The following is a 14165-nucleotide window of genomic DNA, read 5'->3' as shown; positions in this document are numbered from 1 at the left end:
TTGGAGGGGATATGTATAAAGAATAGCAGGGATAAATAATCTTAGAGACGCCTTCTGCTTTGGTTCACAGATTTCTCCCAAAAACAGTTAAATCTCTTGTCAACCAACGACTCAAACTTTTCTTTATATCAAACAATCGGTTTGTAATGTTGACTTCTTCCCTCCTTATTGTGTTTTTAGACAATAACACACCCAGATATTTCACTTCATGAACAACCCTAATGGCTTCAATAGCTTGGTGCTGACACGAGTGAACGGGGAGAATTTCACATTTGGAAATATTTAGCTTCAATCCTGATGCTTTGGAAAATAACTGAAGCCTACTTAGAGCTTTAACAACCTCTGCATCGTTTTTTAGAAGTAAAGCAGTATCGTCTGCAAACTGACTCATTTTGTATTGCTTTTCAAAAATAGAAATACCTTGAATATCATGACTGTGTTTTATGAGGATGGTTAATAACTGAGTAGCTAATATAAACAGTTTGGGCGAGATGGGGCAACCTTGTCGGATTCCCCTTTTAATTACAAATCGGGGAGTAATTCCTGGATTTAAGGAAACTGAACTATAAATATCATTATAAAACATTTTAATAATATTACAAAATTTATCACCAAATCCTAAAAATTTCAGGGCTTTAATTAAAAAGGAATGCTCCAATGTGTCAAATGCTTTATAAAAATCTAGAAATAATATTAAACTATCTGGGTCAACAAAGTCACAATAATCCAATAAATCTACTACCAACCTAATGTGATTATGGATATTTCTTCCTTTAATGAATGCTGACTGACACTCATCCACTACATCCTTCAGTCCTCTGTTTAGACGCTCTGCAAAAACATGAGCTAAAGGTTTATAGTCATTGCATAACAAAGTCATTGGTCTCCAATTATCCAAATATAAAGTGTTTTTGTTAGGTTTGGGGATTAAAGTGATGAACCCCTGTCTCATTGTGTTAGAAAGGCTCCCTGCTGAGATACATTCTAGAAAAGCTTCATGTAACAAACGTCTTATATCAGTCCAAAAGAATTTATAAAATTCTGCTGTTAAACCGTCCAAGCCAGGAGATTTCCCAGAGGACATCTTTAGTACAGCAGCATCCATTTCCTCAATGTCTAAATCGTTTTCCATAAAATGTTTAAATTCTAAGTCAATGTTTTGGTTCAATCCTTCAATGCTTTCGAATAAAATTTCACAGTCAGCTTCAGAATGATAGGACTTATATAAATTGGAGTAAAAAGTGTGTATTTCTTTGTTAATTTCCCTTTAGTCTTCATAAACAAAATTATTTACTGATAGTTTGTTAATTTGCTTTTTTAATTGCCTTTGCTTTTCAAGATTAAAAAAATATGTGGTATTTTTTTCTCCCTCTTCAATCCAGCGAGCTCGGGATCTTACAAATCCACCTTTAGCTTTTTCAATATACAAAATGTCTAACTCGCTTTGTAATTTATTTAATTCTAATAATTCCTCAGTCGACAAATCCATCTTTTTACATAGGTCATTAATATTTCTTAAAATATTTTGTTGTTTTAGACGTTTCAATCTTAAAGCACTTTTACTAAAATCAATTGCAAGACTTCTAATTTTAAACTTAAACCATTCCCATTTACTCACAGGTGACATGTCCAAAGCATCAACTTCTGTTATTAATTCTCTAACCTTGTTGCAAAAACAGGAGTCTTCCAAAAGCATATTGTTGAATTTCCAAATTTGAATTAAATCAGTTACTGACCTATTACATTGAAGGGATAAAGAAACAACACAGTGGTCTGTTAAGGGTGAAGCAGAAATGGAACATTTATCAATATATTTTACTAATGATGAAGATATTAACCAATAATCTAACCTTGAAGATTGTCCATTTCCTGCAGCATTAAACCATGTATATTGCCTGGTCACTGGGTTCAGAATTCTCCAATAATCAACTAAATTGACAACATTCATAAATTCAACCACCAGATCATCAAACTTGTGACATTGTGCTCTAGGTGGATGTCTGTCTAACCAAAGGTCTGGCACCAGGTTAAAGTCACCTCCAACTATGACATTATCAGTTAAATGAGCGTGTTTAAGGTCTAGAATTTGTTTACATAAGTCTGAGAAGAGTGTTTTGTTTTTAGCTCTTTCATTATAACCATATACACAAACCAAAATAAACATTTCACCGTTAAACTCAAATATTAATATCAACCAATGGCCATAGGTATCCCCAAAATGGTTAATAACTTTTCCCGGGAATTTGTTTAAAAGTATCATAACACCAGCTGAATGAGAGGTCCCATGACTGACATAAATAGAATCACCCCACTGTCATTTCCAGAAGTTTACATCTTCTTCAACTGAATGGGTTTCCTGCAAAAAAACACATTTTGCTTTCTGCTCCTTACAAAATAAAAAAATAGCTTTTCACTTAACATTGTTTTTAAGCCCCCTAGTGTTTAAAGAAATGAAAGAAAACATTTAAGAATTACCAATAGCACAGCAACCGCAGAAGATGTGCAGGAATGAACAATATTGTCCTTACCAGACAATTCAATGAGCATTCTTCACCAAGAACATGAACTAACAGAACACTAACTCTCACTGACTGTAATCTATTGAGGGTCCACTCTTCGATTGTCGATCAGCGCGTCCCCCTCCTTCAGGAACGCCCTCTGACCCCTCTTCCTCGCCTCTTGGACCAGCGGCCACAGCTTGGCTCTCGCCTCCCTGTCCTCCTTGGAGAAATCTTCTTTGAAGGGGACGTGCATTTCCTTGCAGACTCTCGCCTCTCTTGACCGTTTCCAAATGTCATCCCGGACCACTCTGGACACAAACTGCAGGATTATTGACCGCGGCGTATTGTTGGAAGTCGCCGCGCTCCCCTTTCTTCCCAACCGATGGACCGTGTCAACTGCCTCTCGCAGGCGGTCCGCGCCGATGGGAACCACCCTGGTCAAGATGCCGATGACGGTTTCTCTGATGTCTTCTCCATCCTTCTCAGCCAAACCATTCAGCCGCAGATTCCACCTCCGTTTGTAGCGAGCATGCTCAGCCACCGCTTCCTTTAGCCGCTTGTTGTCTCCTTGAAGTTCAGCCACTCTTTTCTCCAGATGTTCTAGAACTCCTTTATTCCTTTTTATAGCTTCTGAGTTGGCATCAATTCTTTCATCAAACTTTTTCAGTAGGGCTGTCTGTTCGTCCATTTTGGTCGTTTGCATGTCGACCTTCTCCGTCAGGGCGGCCACGGCTTCCATAATTCTTTCGAACATACTTTCATCCTGCAAGTTCTGCCCGCTCCCTTTCTTTTGCTTTTTAGGATGAGGTGCTTTGACTGGAGTGTGTGCAAGGTTCACTAACTTTTCTTTGGACCTTTCTCCATCCCCTGTAGTGACTTCAACAGCTTCCTCAGTCATCTCGTGAATATCGGACTGGGAATAATAGTCGTGCTCGTCCATTTGCATTTCGGTTAGCTTACTTTCGATTTTCAAAAGGAAGAAAAAAACAAGTTTACGGTAGTCCGCGATTCCTCTCACAAACTTTAAATAGAAACTTAGAAAAAAATTCAGTGTTCTTGGTTATAGAATGCAAAAAAAACTCACAAACAAGGACAGAAAAAAAAACTCTTACACCGGAGCCCGCAAAGTACGTTCGTTCATTCCGCCATCTTGCCTCCTCCCCTACGAAAAACCAGTGTGGATCGATGCTCACTCGATCGGCGAATATTGCCCAGAATGCACTGCGTTCATACCAGAATGCATTGCGTGTGACCCACAATACACTGCGTTTGAATTATTCAAAGATGGCGGACGGTTGCGCTAGAAAGAGGACTTAAAAATGTAAGTATATTTAAAAGTATCTTGTATATGTTGTAAAATATATTTGTAAATACGTAAGATGACTTGTTTAATATGTTATATTCCTCAATCGACTATCTACATTGTTTTGAAGCTCATCAATTTCGGTAATGCTAAAGCTAACGCTAGCGCGAATTAGCATTGAAGGCTAAAAACAAACGCTGTTGATAGTACATCAAAAAGCAGTGAGTTCTAACCGTAGTCATAAGTTATTAACACATTTTTAAAATGTGTTTATATATGTAGGGACAGACGAGGATGAGGAAAATCTGATCCATATGTGGATGGAGAAAGATAGCCTGTTTGTTATCAGGCAAGCTCGTGCCAGATGGGAGTGAGAGACACTTGATCAGATTTGTATTTATTTATCATTAAACTGTAATCGTTGTCATGTTGGGGAAAAGGTTGTTGAAAGAGGAGAGGAGGAGAGAGCAAGAAGGGACAAAGAGTGACAGGAGAGTCTGTTAAGCTTACCTGAGTTTAAAATATTGTTCACAAAATGTAACGTCGTCGTTGTTTTTGCAATTTGTTTAATAAATGCATGAACAAAAATGAATTATTTAAATGCATTATTTAAATCTGAGCCATTTTTAACAATCTCAAAAGGATTTTCATATAAATATCAAATGTACATATTTACATTTTCGTTTTATATGTTAACATTTATTTTTATACATCTTAACTCAAACTTCAAATCAAATCAAATCAAACTTTATTTATAAAATAGCGCTTCTCATGCACTTTGTGCAGCTCGAAGCGCTTTAACACTAAAAACAGTAAACACACAACATTACAATAAAAACCCCAACCCACCCTTCACCCTTCCCACTCCCCTCCATTAAACCACATGACCCATGGCTCCCACGTACAATGAAATATGACTATGTAACTGTAAAAGAATAAATAAATAAATAAATAAATAAATAAATAAATAAATAAATAAATAAATAAATAAATAAATAAATAAATAAATAAATAAATAAATAAATAAATAAATAAATAAACAAACAAACAAACAAACAAACAAACAAACAAGTATGGCTTGGCTCTGCTGTGAGGAAACAGTATCTGGGAATCCTTTCATACCAGGAGCCAGCCCGGCCACCGGAACATCGCCACAGTGCCCACCCAGACCGGGACAACACCGGGGTCCCCCTCACAGCCAAAAGCTGTAAAATTAGACCCCAGCCGCCCCAGCAAGGGCAACAACTGCAGCAACAACCGCTGACCAAACCGGCATCCCTGGAGGAAAAGACCCCCTCAAGAAACACTGGGGCTAAAATCATAAGATGCTAAAATTAAAAACATAAAATTGAAAATAAGATGCGTAAAATTAAAATAAATACATAAAATAGCCTATACTAAAACTAATAGAATAAATTAGCAGTTAAAATCAACTAAAAGCTAAATTAAAAAGGTGGGTCTTGAGCCTCTTCTTAAAAACCTCTACAGTCTCTGCGGCCCTGAGGCTCTCCGGAAGGCCGTTCCACAGGCGAGGACCATAATGGCAGAACGAAGCCTCACCATAAGTTTTGGTCCTCACCTTGGGAACAACTAAGAGGCCAGCACCGGAGGACCTCAGGGTCCGCGAGGGCTCATATTTTAAAATAATATCATTTAAATAAGAAGGCCCAAGACCATAAAAACATTTATAAACCATTAAAAGAATCTTAAAATCAATCCTGAAACGCACAGGGAGCCAATGCAGCGATTTTAAAACCGGTGTAATGTGTTAACAATAATCCTGGTCTTCTAGAGTCATGTGTGTCACAGTTGGAGCTGAAAGGAAAGCAGAGATTTGTCCTCGCAGACGGACGCCTCTTTACCCGTCCTACTGGTTCCTGGTGTGGCTCAACATCTGTGGCTCCCAGCAGTCCCCTTCTCTGATGCACAGATTGTGCAGAATTGAACTGCAGGCAATGATTTTCATCGCAAAGGTTGGTTTTACTTCCAGTGCCCCCAGAAATATTGCTCTCCTCCTCATTTGCCAAATGCTCTCTCTCCACCACAGAGCCTGCCTTGGCGTGGTGCTGGTTGTAACGGGCCTGAACCGCATTCCTCATGGGTTCCCTGTAGGGTGTCAGCAGCGTGATGGGATGAGCAATGCAGGGATACCCACCATCACCCAAAATGATCCTTCAGGTGGGTATGTTTGATTTACATAAATTGGGCTTTTACGTAGAACCTGTGAACTGTGGACTGATCCTTGATTCCCAACAAAAATATCTCTAAATTTGGCTTAGAGTCACATACAGCCTGCAGTTGAATGGAATAAAAAAGCTTCCTGTTAAAATAACAAGCTGCATTTTCTTTTAGGGCCTTTATTCTTCAGTGGCAGCCCTCAATGCTCCCCACGACCTTTTGGAAGGTGGAAGACCAAGCGAGCTGCTATAAAACCAGAGGTGACTAATGGCAGTTCATTCCTTCTGGGAAGCTGGGTGACCCTGCTCATCAGCTGGAGGATGCGGTCTGCCGTCCTGTGGACAACGTCACTTACAGTGGACCGTGGCATGTCAAAGGCCCTGGCTATCACACTGTATGATGTGCCACATGCCAGCCAGAAAAGAAACACCAGGACGTCAGTCTCCTGTGCCCCCCCCAGAGTGTGAGGATCCCGAAGCTGCTCCACCAGATGCTCGATGGTCCTGCGGGTCAACCGATCTGGTCTTGTGTGGGACTGAGCGTCAGCGTGAAGGGCCACGACAGACACCTTTATGTTGGCGAAGCAGTAGAGACGTGGAAGACCCTGTAAAATAGAGAAATAATTATTTCATTGAGAAAATTAAATCTGATTTTTTTGAATGTTTCATTTTATTCTGATGTCTTACATTTTAGTTTATGACGTATTTATAAATGCTGGAAAATCTCGTGTTTTTTTTTTTGGCTGGGTTTTTGGATTTTTATATAAATATTTAAAAATTAAAGTATTTTGGTTTAAAACAAGTGATATGGATTGACTCTGAATAAAAAATACTAAACTTTGATCTCACAAGTGTTTCATGTAGTTAGACTATACAGTTCATAGTCCAGTGTTGAAAAATAATGTTAAAAAGTCTTACCTAGCAGACTGTGTAACCTTGAGCACAATTAGTGACAAATGCTTAAATTGAACTAATAAAAAAACTTTAAGTTTAACTCACAGGTTGTTCATGTCTGGCCAGGGCATCCAGAGGAAATCTTCTGAGACGTCTGCTTCTCCTTGCCGTCCTGTGATGCTGCATATCTGCTCATTTTTGGTTTGATCCCATGAAAAACGGTTGAATTATTGCCAGGAACACAGACAGATTCATATATAAAGCTATTTTCAGTAAGGTAGAAGAGAAAACTACAGAAAAAAAATGCCTCCTCGCAAGAGCCCGTAAATCGTTCAGTGGCATAAAAATAAATATTGCCATGGAGTAATAACATGGGGGGTTATTTATTAACAAATACATAAAATCACCACCAACGTGTTTGTAATTTTATTATTTATAAATCAGCCACATTTTTCATGATCAGAACACAGCAGATTCATAAATAGTCTTCATAAAATGTTCATATTTATTATATTTTTAATTTGACAAATGGGTGTCATTCTCCGCGTTAAATAGAAGTAGTTCCCCTCCAGACCAGGTGGTGGCGGTAATGCGCCTCTTTGTTTCCGTGCCAAGCGCCATTTGAAAACACCCGAAAGAGAAAACTAGTGAGCACGGGTGTCCGAATTACTTTGAAAATTCAGAGAACTATATAGAGAACTATATAGTGCCGCACTATATAGGGTTTTAGTAGTTAGGGGTTAGGGCGGTAATTCGGACACAGGGCCGGTTTCTAAGTGGCTCATCTTTTCCCTCAACCTCGGAACCGGAAGCTGTCGTTCTGACGCTCACTTCACCGCCGGCTCTCCGGTTACGTTTTGGTTCCGTGAAAGCCCTGCTGTTGTTCGCCGAACCGGTCCCGTAGCCACCCCGCAGCCGCTGCGTGGACCCCGAACCAACGCGGGAAATCATGTGGCAGAGCCGGTGAGGCGGCGGGAAGTGGTCGTGGCGGACGCCCGCGTGCCGCTCCGGTCGGTCATGGAGGACGGCGGGAAGCGCGCAGACCGGAACGGCGAACCGAGTCGGAACACCGGGGACCCGCAACTGGACGCAGCCGTGCAGCGCTGGTTCTGCTGGGACCGGGTAGGTGAACCGAGCCTGGTTGACCCGACACGTGGTTCCGGCTGGCCTGGTTCTGTTGCCGGGCCTCATGCAGTTAAAGGTCATGGTGCTGACCCGTCCTGTTGGAGGTTCTGGCTTTTGGAGCTGGTTCTGATCCAGGAGGAGCGGGGTGTTCTGACTCTGGGTGTCGCGTTCCAGAACCCCCGGACCCGGGCTCAGATGGACTCCCTCTTGGATGCGGGCCGGCTGGATGATGCCCGGTCCAGACTCTGCGGTCGGTTAAGCTTCGGCACAGCCGGACTCCGGGCGCCAATGGGAGCCGGGTTCAACCGGATCAACGACCTCACCGTGATCCAGTCCACCCAGGTGAGCGGAGCTGACCCGCACAGGTGGAACTGCAACTCCCAGAATGCAGCGGTCCGTCTTGAGGGAGGTCAGTCTGTTCACTGGACGTGTTCTGGTGGTTCTGACAGAGCAGAAGGCGGGAAGCTCAAAGGTTCTGTTCTTCCATCAGCTGTGTCTCACTCTGACCCCCCCTCCTCAGGGTCTGCACTCCTACCTGCGCAGGTGTTTCCCGGACCTGTGCAGCAGGGGCGTGGTCGTGGGCTTTGACACCAGGGGGCAGCAGGAGAGCGGTTGCAGCAGTCTCAGGTGAGTCTGCGGTCCGGACTGATGCAGTTCTGCCTGCTGGTTCCAGTCCGGACCCAAGCAGCGGCGTCCCTGCAGCACCGGTACCGGGTCCAGACCGTGGACAGAGAACAGGACGGGGTGACCCCGCCCCCTGGCTTTCCATGTCACTCAGTCCCATCTTTTCTCTGGCCCCGCCCCCTACGTAGAGCCCGTGTGCCCTGTGAGGCCCAGCGGTTTACGATGGAGCCGCCGGCGGGCGCCGCGCGCCTCTGACCATGTGCTTCCTGTGCAGGTTGGCGAAGCTGACGGCCGCTGTGATGGTCAGCAGAGACGTTCCGGTCCACCTGTTCTCCGGGGTCGTCCCCACGCCGTACGTGGTAAGCCGGTGCTGACGCATCACTTCCTGCGGAGGCTTTGGTGGTCGTTAGGCTGCACTGGTGCATGATGGGAACTTCTGCTGTCTCGCAGCCGTTCGCTGTGAAGAAGCTGGGGGCGGCCGCCGGCGTGATGATCACCGCGTCACACAACCCCAAAGAGGACAACGGCTACAAGGTGAGAAACAGGCCCCGCCTCCAGAGGGTCAGATCCTGGAACAGCCTTGTGTATAGCTGATGCCCCCACCCCTCAGGTGTACTGGTGTAGCGGTGCGCAGGTGGCCTCCCCTCAGGATAAGGAGATCCTGCGCTGCATAGAGGAGGAGCAGGAGCCCTGGAGCGCCTCCTGCTGGGACGAGGAGGCGGGGCAGCGCAGCCCGCTGTGCACCGACCCCCTGACCCGGGTCAACAGCTGTTACATGGACCGTCTGTCCTCCCTCTGCTTCCACAGGTGACCCCTCCCACAGGTCAGTGCACGTGTGTCCTGAGTGTGCACGGGTCTGACCCTGTGCACGCTTCCAACAGGGCAGCCAATGGTGACTCTCCTCTCAGAGTCGTGCACTCCTCCTTCCACGGCGTGGGACACGCCTTCGTCCAGCAGGCCTTCCAGGTGTTCGGCCTGGCCCCGCCCATCCCGGTCCCGGAGCAGAAGGACCCTGACCCGAACTTCTCCACGGTGCGCTGCCCAAACCCGGAGGAGGGCGAGCCCGTGCTGGTAGGTGGGGGTTAGGCTGGTGTCTGTAAGGCGGGGCTACAGCCCTAAAGCTCCGCCCTCCCATGCAGGAGCTGTCCTTCCGTCTGGCGGAGAAGGAGGACGCCGGGATCGTCCTGGCCACGGATCCTGACGCCGATCGGCTGGCCGTGGCGGAGCGATGTGACAGGTACCCGAGGCTGGTGGGGGTCACTCCTGGAGGCGGGGTCAGATGTGTGACCTCTGTGCTGACCTCAGGTGTTCCTGGAAGGTGTTCTCGGGGAACGAGCTGGCGGCGCTGCTGGGTTGGTGGATGTTCTTCAACTGGAAGCAGAACGGCGCCGACCCAGCCGAGGGGCGGAGCATCTACATGCTGGCCACCGCCGTGTCCTCCAAGATCCTGCAGGCGCTCGCCCGCGCCGAGGGGTTCCGCTTCGAGGTCAGAGCCGCCCACTCTGGGGAGAGCGTCCGGGCTCGCCGACCCGGTTCCTGATCCGGTACTCTGCTCCACAGGAAACGCTGCCCGGCTTCAAGTGGATCGGGAACCGGATCCATGAGCTCTCCAGGACTGGGAACCGGGTCCTGTTCTCCTTCGAGGAGTCTATTGGTAACACCCCTCCCCCGGTTTTGGATCGGGCTTTGAGGAGAACCTGCCGCTGAAAGCGGGCTTTCTGCAGGGTTCCTGTGTGGAGACATGGTTCCAGAGAAGGACGGCGTGAGCACCGCCGCAGTTGTTGCAGAGATGGCGGCGTACCTGCACAGGGGGGGGCTGAGTCTGGCGCAGCAGCTGCACATCATCTACCAGACGTGAGCCGCTGAGGTTTCTCCTGTTCCGGTTCGGTCCGCTCGGATCCTCAGGACAGTTGTTGGTGCTCCTGTCTTCAGGTACGGGTATCACCTGTCCACCACCTCCTACGTCATCTGCCGCGACCCCCCCACCATCCAGAGGATCTTCAGCCGCATTCGAAACTTTGACGGCGCCGAATTGTACCCTAAGACCTGCGGCGGCGTGCCGGTGGTCCACGTCAGAGACGTAACCACAGGTTACGACAGCAGCCAACCCGACCTTCGATCTGTGAGTCACAGGCTGACTCCGCCTCCTCTAGAATTCTGGTTCAGATCCCGGACCAGAACTTTCCAGAGTGAAACCTGTCCGTATCCCGTGACAGACGCTCCCCGTGACCAGGAGCAGCCAGATGGTCACCTTCCACCTGCAGAACGGTGTCGTGGCCACGCTGAGGACCAGCGGCACCGAGCCGAAGATCAAGTTCTACACCGAGTTCTGCGCTGCCCCAGGGCAAAGGTCAGCCGTTCTTCGTCAATTTCCTTCGACTTCTGAAAAAATGACATCACAGCGCGAGTTCTCTGTGCCGCAGTGACGTGGTCGCGCTGGAGGAGGAGCTTCAGAAAGTCACGGCCGCCCTGCTGGACGAGTTCCTGGAGCCCCAGAAGAATAAGCTGATTGGCCGCTGTGTTTAGCCCCGCCTCCTTACCTCTGTTATTGACATCACTCGCAAACGAATGAGAGTCGAAACTGCTTTGCTTTCAGTGTGGTGCATTATGGGTAAGTCGCAGCAGGGCCGGCATGTTTGGTGGACAGAACCACTGAACGTTTTTTTATGTTTAGGCCCAATTCAGGGAAGAGACTTGGTTCTATTTATTCCAAAGGGGTAAAAGTCCAGATCCGAGCACCGCCCCCTACCCCGGGATGCTGTCTGTAACCTGGAGAGACTGTAAACCAAAGACGTGTTCCATAAACTGTTTGGATGGAATGTTTGTAAATGTTTCTGTAATGGTTCTTGAATTAGCTTCAGGTTTTGTTTGTCGTTCTTGTTGGCGTAGGCGGAGCTTCAGGCTGGCGGCGCCGTTGTCTCAGAAGAGCTGCTGCTCTTTAATAAAACCTGCTGATCTAACGGGTCTGTTTTTGGCTGTGAGACTCCATTATGGAGACAGAAATAAACCGTATCGATCGGAGTCAAAGCATCAGACAGACCAGGGGTCAGGGAGAACCACGACACCTGGGGGCGGGGTTAAAGTAGAGGCGTGCCCTGTTTTACTCACAAATCCCAGCTGATTAACCATCTTTCTGAAAGAATGCCTTTCCGTCCCGCCTTCATCCCTGGAAGCTTCAAATCTGGAAGACGTCTGAAAAAGACCAGTGTGGACGAGTTCAGAAGAGGCTGGAGATCCGACGGGGACCTCAGAGGACAACAGTTGGAGCCTCAACATCAAATATCCGTCAGTCTGATCGAAGAACAGACAGTTGTCTCCACAGAGACGTCACGTCCACCGTCTCTACAGTCAGAACAGGACAGACTGTTGAGCTTTATTAGCAACCACGAGCATGAGCTCTGCTTTTATTAAAGACTTTGTGATTTATTTTATTTCTGGAGAATTATTTGGAAGTTATTGAGAGATAAGAATAAAGCTTTAATGAAATCCATTGATGGACTAAAATTCTGGTTCAAAATGTGCCACAGAAGCAGCCAATCACAGAGCAGAACCGCAGAATGTCAGTCTGATTGTCCGGACTCAGGAACAGAAATCCACTCATTCATTCAGTTCTAGCTTGGACTCTCCGGTTAGGTGCTGGAGTTCCCCGCTGGTCAGCCTGAGGATCGTTTTTTTCTGTGGACTGCAGGGGGCGCTGTGGGTGGCAGCGAGGTTGTGTTGATGGACAGAGGCCATCTTTATGGTACCCTCTGGTCAAGACATCACATGGAGAGCTTTGGTCTGGTGGTGAACCTGAAGTAGATCCTGGACCGGACCTCTTTCAGGTTCATGCCGTAAATAATGGGGTTCAGGGCAGGCGGCACCACCAGGAACTCTGCCGCCAGCGCATTCTGCAGCATCTCGATGCTAGTGCCGCCATACCGCGAGAAGGCGCCGTCAAACAGCAGCGACCCCGTGAAGACCAGCAGCGCGGCGAGGTGCGGGACGCACGTCTGAAGGAACTTCCTGCGGTCAGAGCGGGAGCGGGATGCGGTCCGGATGAGCTGGGCGTAGGAAACCACGATGAGTGCGGCCTGCGATAGGTGCAGCACTGTGATCAAGAAGCTGTACACGTCGTCGTAGGACGCGGGCTGACACGCCAGCTTCACCAGCTCCCAGTTAGTGCAGAACATCTTGGAGATGCGGTTGCCGCACAGTGGCAGCTGAAGGACCAGGACCAGACCCACGGCGGTCTCCAGCAGAGAGAAGGTCCAGGTGAGCAGCAGCAGCAGGGCCACCTTCTGCAGCGTCATCAGCTCCTGGTACCGCAGCGGCGAGCAGATGGCCACGTAGCGGTCGTACGCCATGACGGTCAGGCTGGTGAACTCGCAGAAAATGTAGCTATAGCCCACGAACATCTGAGCCACGCAGCCGGCGTACGAGACCACGTGGGCGTCGGCCAGCAGGTCATGCAGCAGCTTTGGGTAGAAGCTGGACGCTCCACAGATGCCGTTTATGCACAGGTTGCACAGGAAGAAGTACATGGGTTGGTGGAGGTGGGTCTTCTCCAGGAGCACGGTGCCAATGAGCGTCAGGTTCACGAAGAGGGTGAAGAGGTACGCCGTCAGGGCCAGACCGAAGGAGACCTGCCGGTTCAGCAGGGACTGGTTGAGGCCGTGCAGAACAAACACAATCTGGGAGTTGTTCTCCATCAGTCCATCCAGGTCGCAAAAAAGAAACCGGGTTCTGGAAGGAGACAAACGGGTCAGACCAACCAACAAACCTCAGTGTTCCTGTGGAGCTCAGAAAGACCAGGAGGGTCTGAGCCTCAGAGGAACTCTGGAATATTTCTCTGTGTGGAGAACAGAGACTCCAAGAATGTCAGCTGCAAGAGAACCGAACCAGAACAACCGAGCCTTCCCAGGTTTTCAGCTTGGTCCTTTGGATCCAAACAGAAATGAAGGTTTTCTGTGAAGCAGCACGCGAAGCCGTGTCCACGGAGAACCCTCAGAAGAACCCCGCCTGGACAGTCAGCAGCAGAACGGAGAACCATCTGAGCCTTCAGTGGAACGTCGACACGCTGATGGAGCTCAGTCTCTGCTCCACAGAGAGCTGACTCCGCCCCTTTAGTGACTCTGAAGGAGGTCAACATCCCATCTAAGAAGATCAACATCTCGTCTTTGTTGGTCATCACATAACCTCTTCTTTCTCTTTCGGCTTTTCCCATCAGGGGTCGCCACAGCGAATCATCCTTTTCCACCTCACTCTATCATGGACATCTTCTACCCTAACATTAGCCAACTTCATGTCCTCTGTTAAGACATCCATATATCTCCTCTTTGGCCGTCCTCTTGCCCTCCGGCCAGGCAGCTCCATCTCCAACATCCTTCTACCAATATATCCACTATCCCTCCTCTGAACATGTCCAAACCATCTCAGTCTGGCTTCTCTGACTTTGTCGCTAACACAGGCAACGTGAGCCGTCCCTCTGATGTACTCGTTCCTTATCCTGTCTAACCTGGTCACTCCTAAGGAGAACCTCAACATCTTCATCTCCGCTAC

General features: G+C 47.7%; 2 protein-coding genes and 1 long non-coding RNA gene across 6 annotated transcripts; 2 read left to right on the top strand and 1 right to left on the bottom strand.

Annotated features, from left to right (window-relative positions):
* Window positions 1–5930: 5930 nt before the first annotated feature.
* Window positions 5931–6409, top strand: LOC111948445. Its single transcript, XR_002874456.1, has 2 exons — window positions 5931–5982; window positions 6157–6409. It is a non-coding gene; the product is annotated as an uncharacterized LOC111948445 (long non-coding RNA).
* A 980-nt stretch (window positions 6410–7389) lies between these two features.
* On the top strand, window positions 7390–11584 carry pgm2l1 (phosphoglucomutase 2 like 1). Of its 4 annotated transcripts, XR_002874460.1 has the most exons (15): window positions 7390–7997; window positions 8175–8342; window positions 8521–8627; window positions 8899–8983; window positions 9075–9158; window positions 9235–9431; window positions 9506–9695; window positions 9764–9861; window positions 9930–10110; window positions 10185–10278; window positions 10349–10478; window positions 10557–10746; window positions 10841–10974; window positions 11048–11235; window positions 11299–11584. XR_002874460.1 is itself a non-coding variant. In XM_023961702.1 (14 exons), the coding sequence occupies exons 1-14, from the start codon at window positions 7893–7895 to the stop codon at window positions 11148–11150; spliced, it is 1839 nt and encodes a 612-aa protein (XP_023817470.1). In that variant the 5' UTR covers window positions 7390–7892; the 3' UTR covers window positions 11151–11584. The 4 variants fall into 4 exon arrangements, 3 of the variants coding, with proteins under 3 accessions (XP_023817470.1, XP_011471543.1, XP_023817471.1); XM_023961702.1 differs by having other exon boundaries at window positions 9533–9695; window positions 11048–11584; XM_011473241.3 differs by having other exon boundaries at window positions 11048–11584.
* A 395-nt stretch (window positions 11585–11979) lies between these two features.
* LOC101162107 (olfactory receptor 142-like) lies at window positions 11980–13779 on the bottom strand. The gene has a single exon (XM_004086600.3). The coding sequence runs from the start codon at window positions 13313–13315 to the stop codon at window positions 12386–12388; it is 930 nt and encodes a 309-aa protein (XP_004086648.1). The 5' UTR covers window positions 13316–13779; the 3' UTR covers window positions 11980–12385.
* Between the last annotated feature and the right edge of the window lie 386 nt (window positions 13780–14165).

This window comes from Oryzias latipes, chromosome 13, assembly GCF_002234675.1.
Source record: "Oryzias latipes chromosome 13, ASM223467v1".
NCBI lineage: Eukaryota > Metazoa > Chordata > Actinopteri > Beloniformes > Adrianichthyidae > Oryzias > Oryzias latipes.
The sequence above is the reverse complement of the archived record's forward strand: the minus strand, read 5'-3'. Positions and strand labels throughout refer to the sequence as shown.

Coding starts and splice junctions, on each gene's coding strand:
- pgm2l1 (XM_011473241.3), top strand. CDS start 7,893: ATGGAGGACGGCGGGAAGCGCGCAGACCGGAACGGCGAACCGAGTCGG. Junction 8,628..8,898: donor AGCGGTTGCAGCAGTCTCAG/GTGAGTCTGCGG, acceptor CTTCCTGTGCAG/GTTGGCGAAGCTGACGGCCG. Junction 10,747..10,840: donor GCCAACCCGACCTTCGATCT/GTGAGTCACAGG, acceptor ATCCCGTGACAG/ACGCTCCCCGTGACCAGGAG.
- LOC101162107 (XM_004086600.3), bottom strand. CDS start 13,315: ATGGAGAACAACTCCCAGATTGTGTTTGTTCTGCACGGCCTCAACCAG.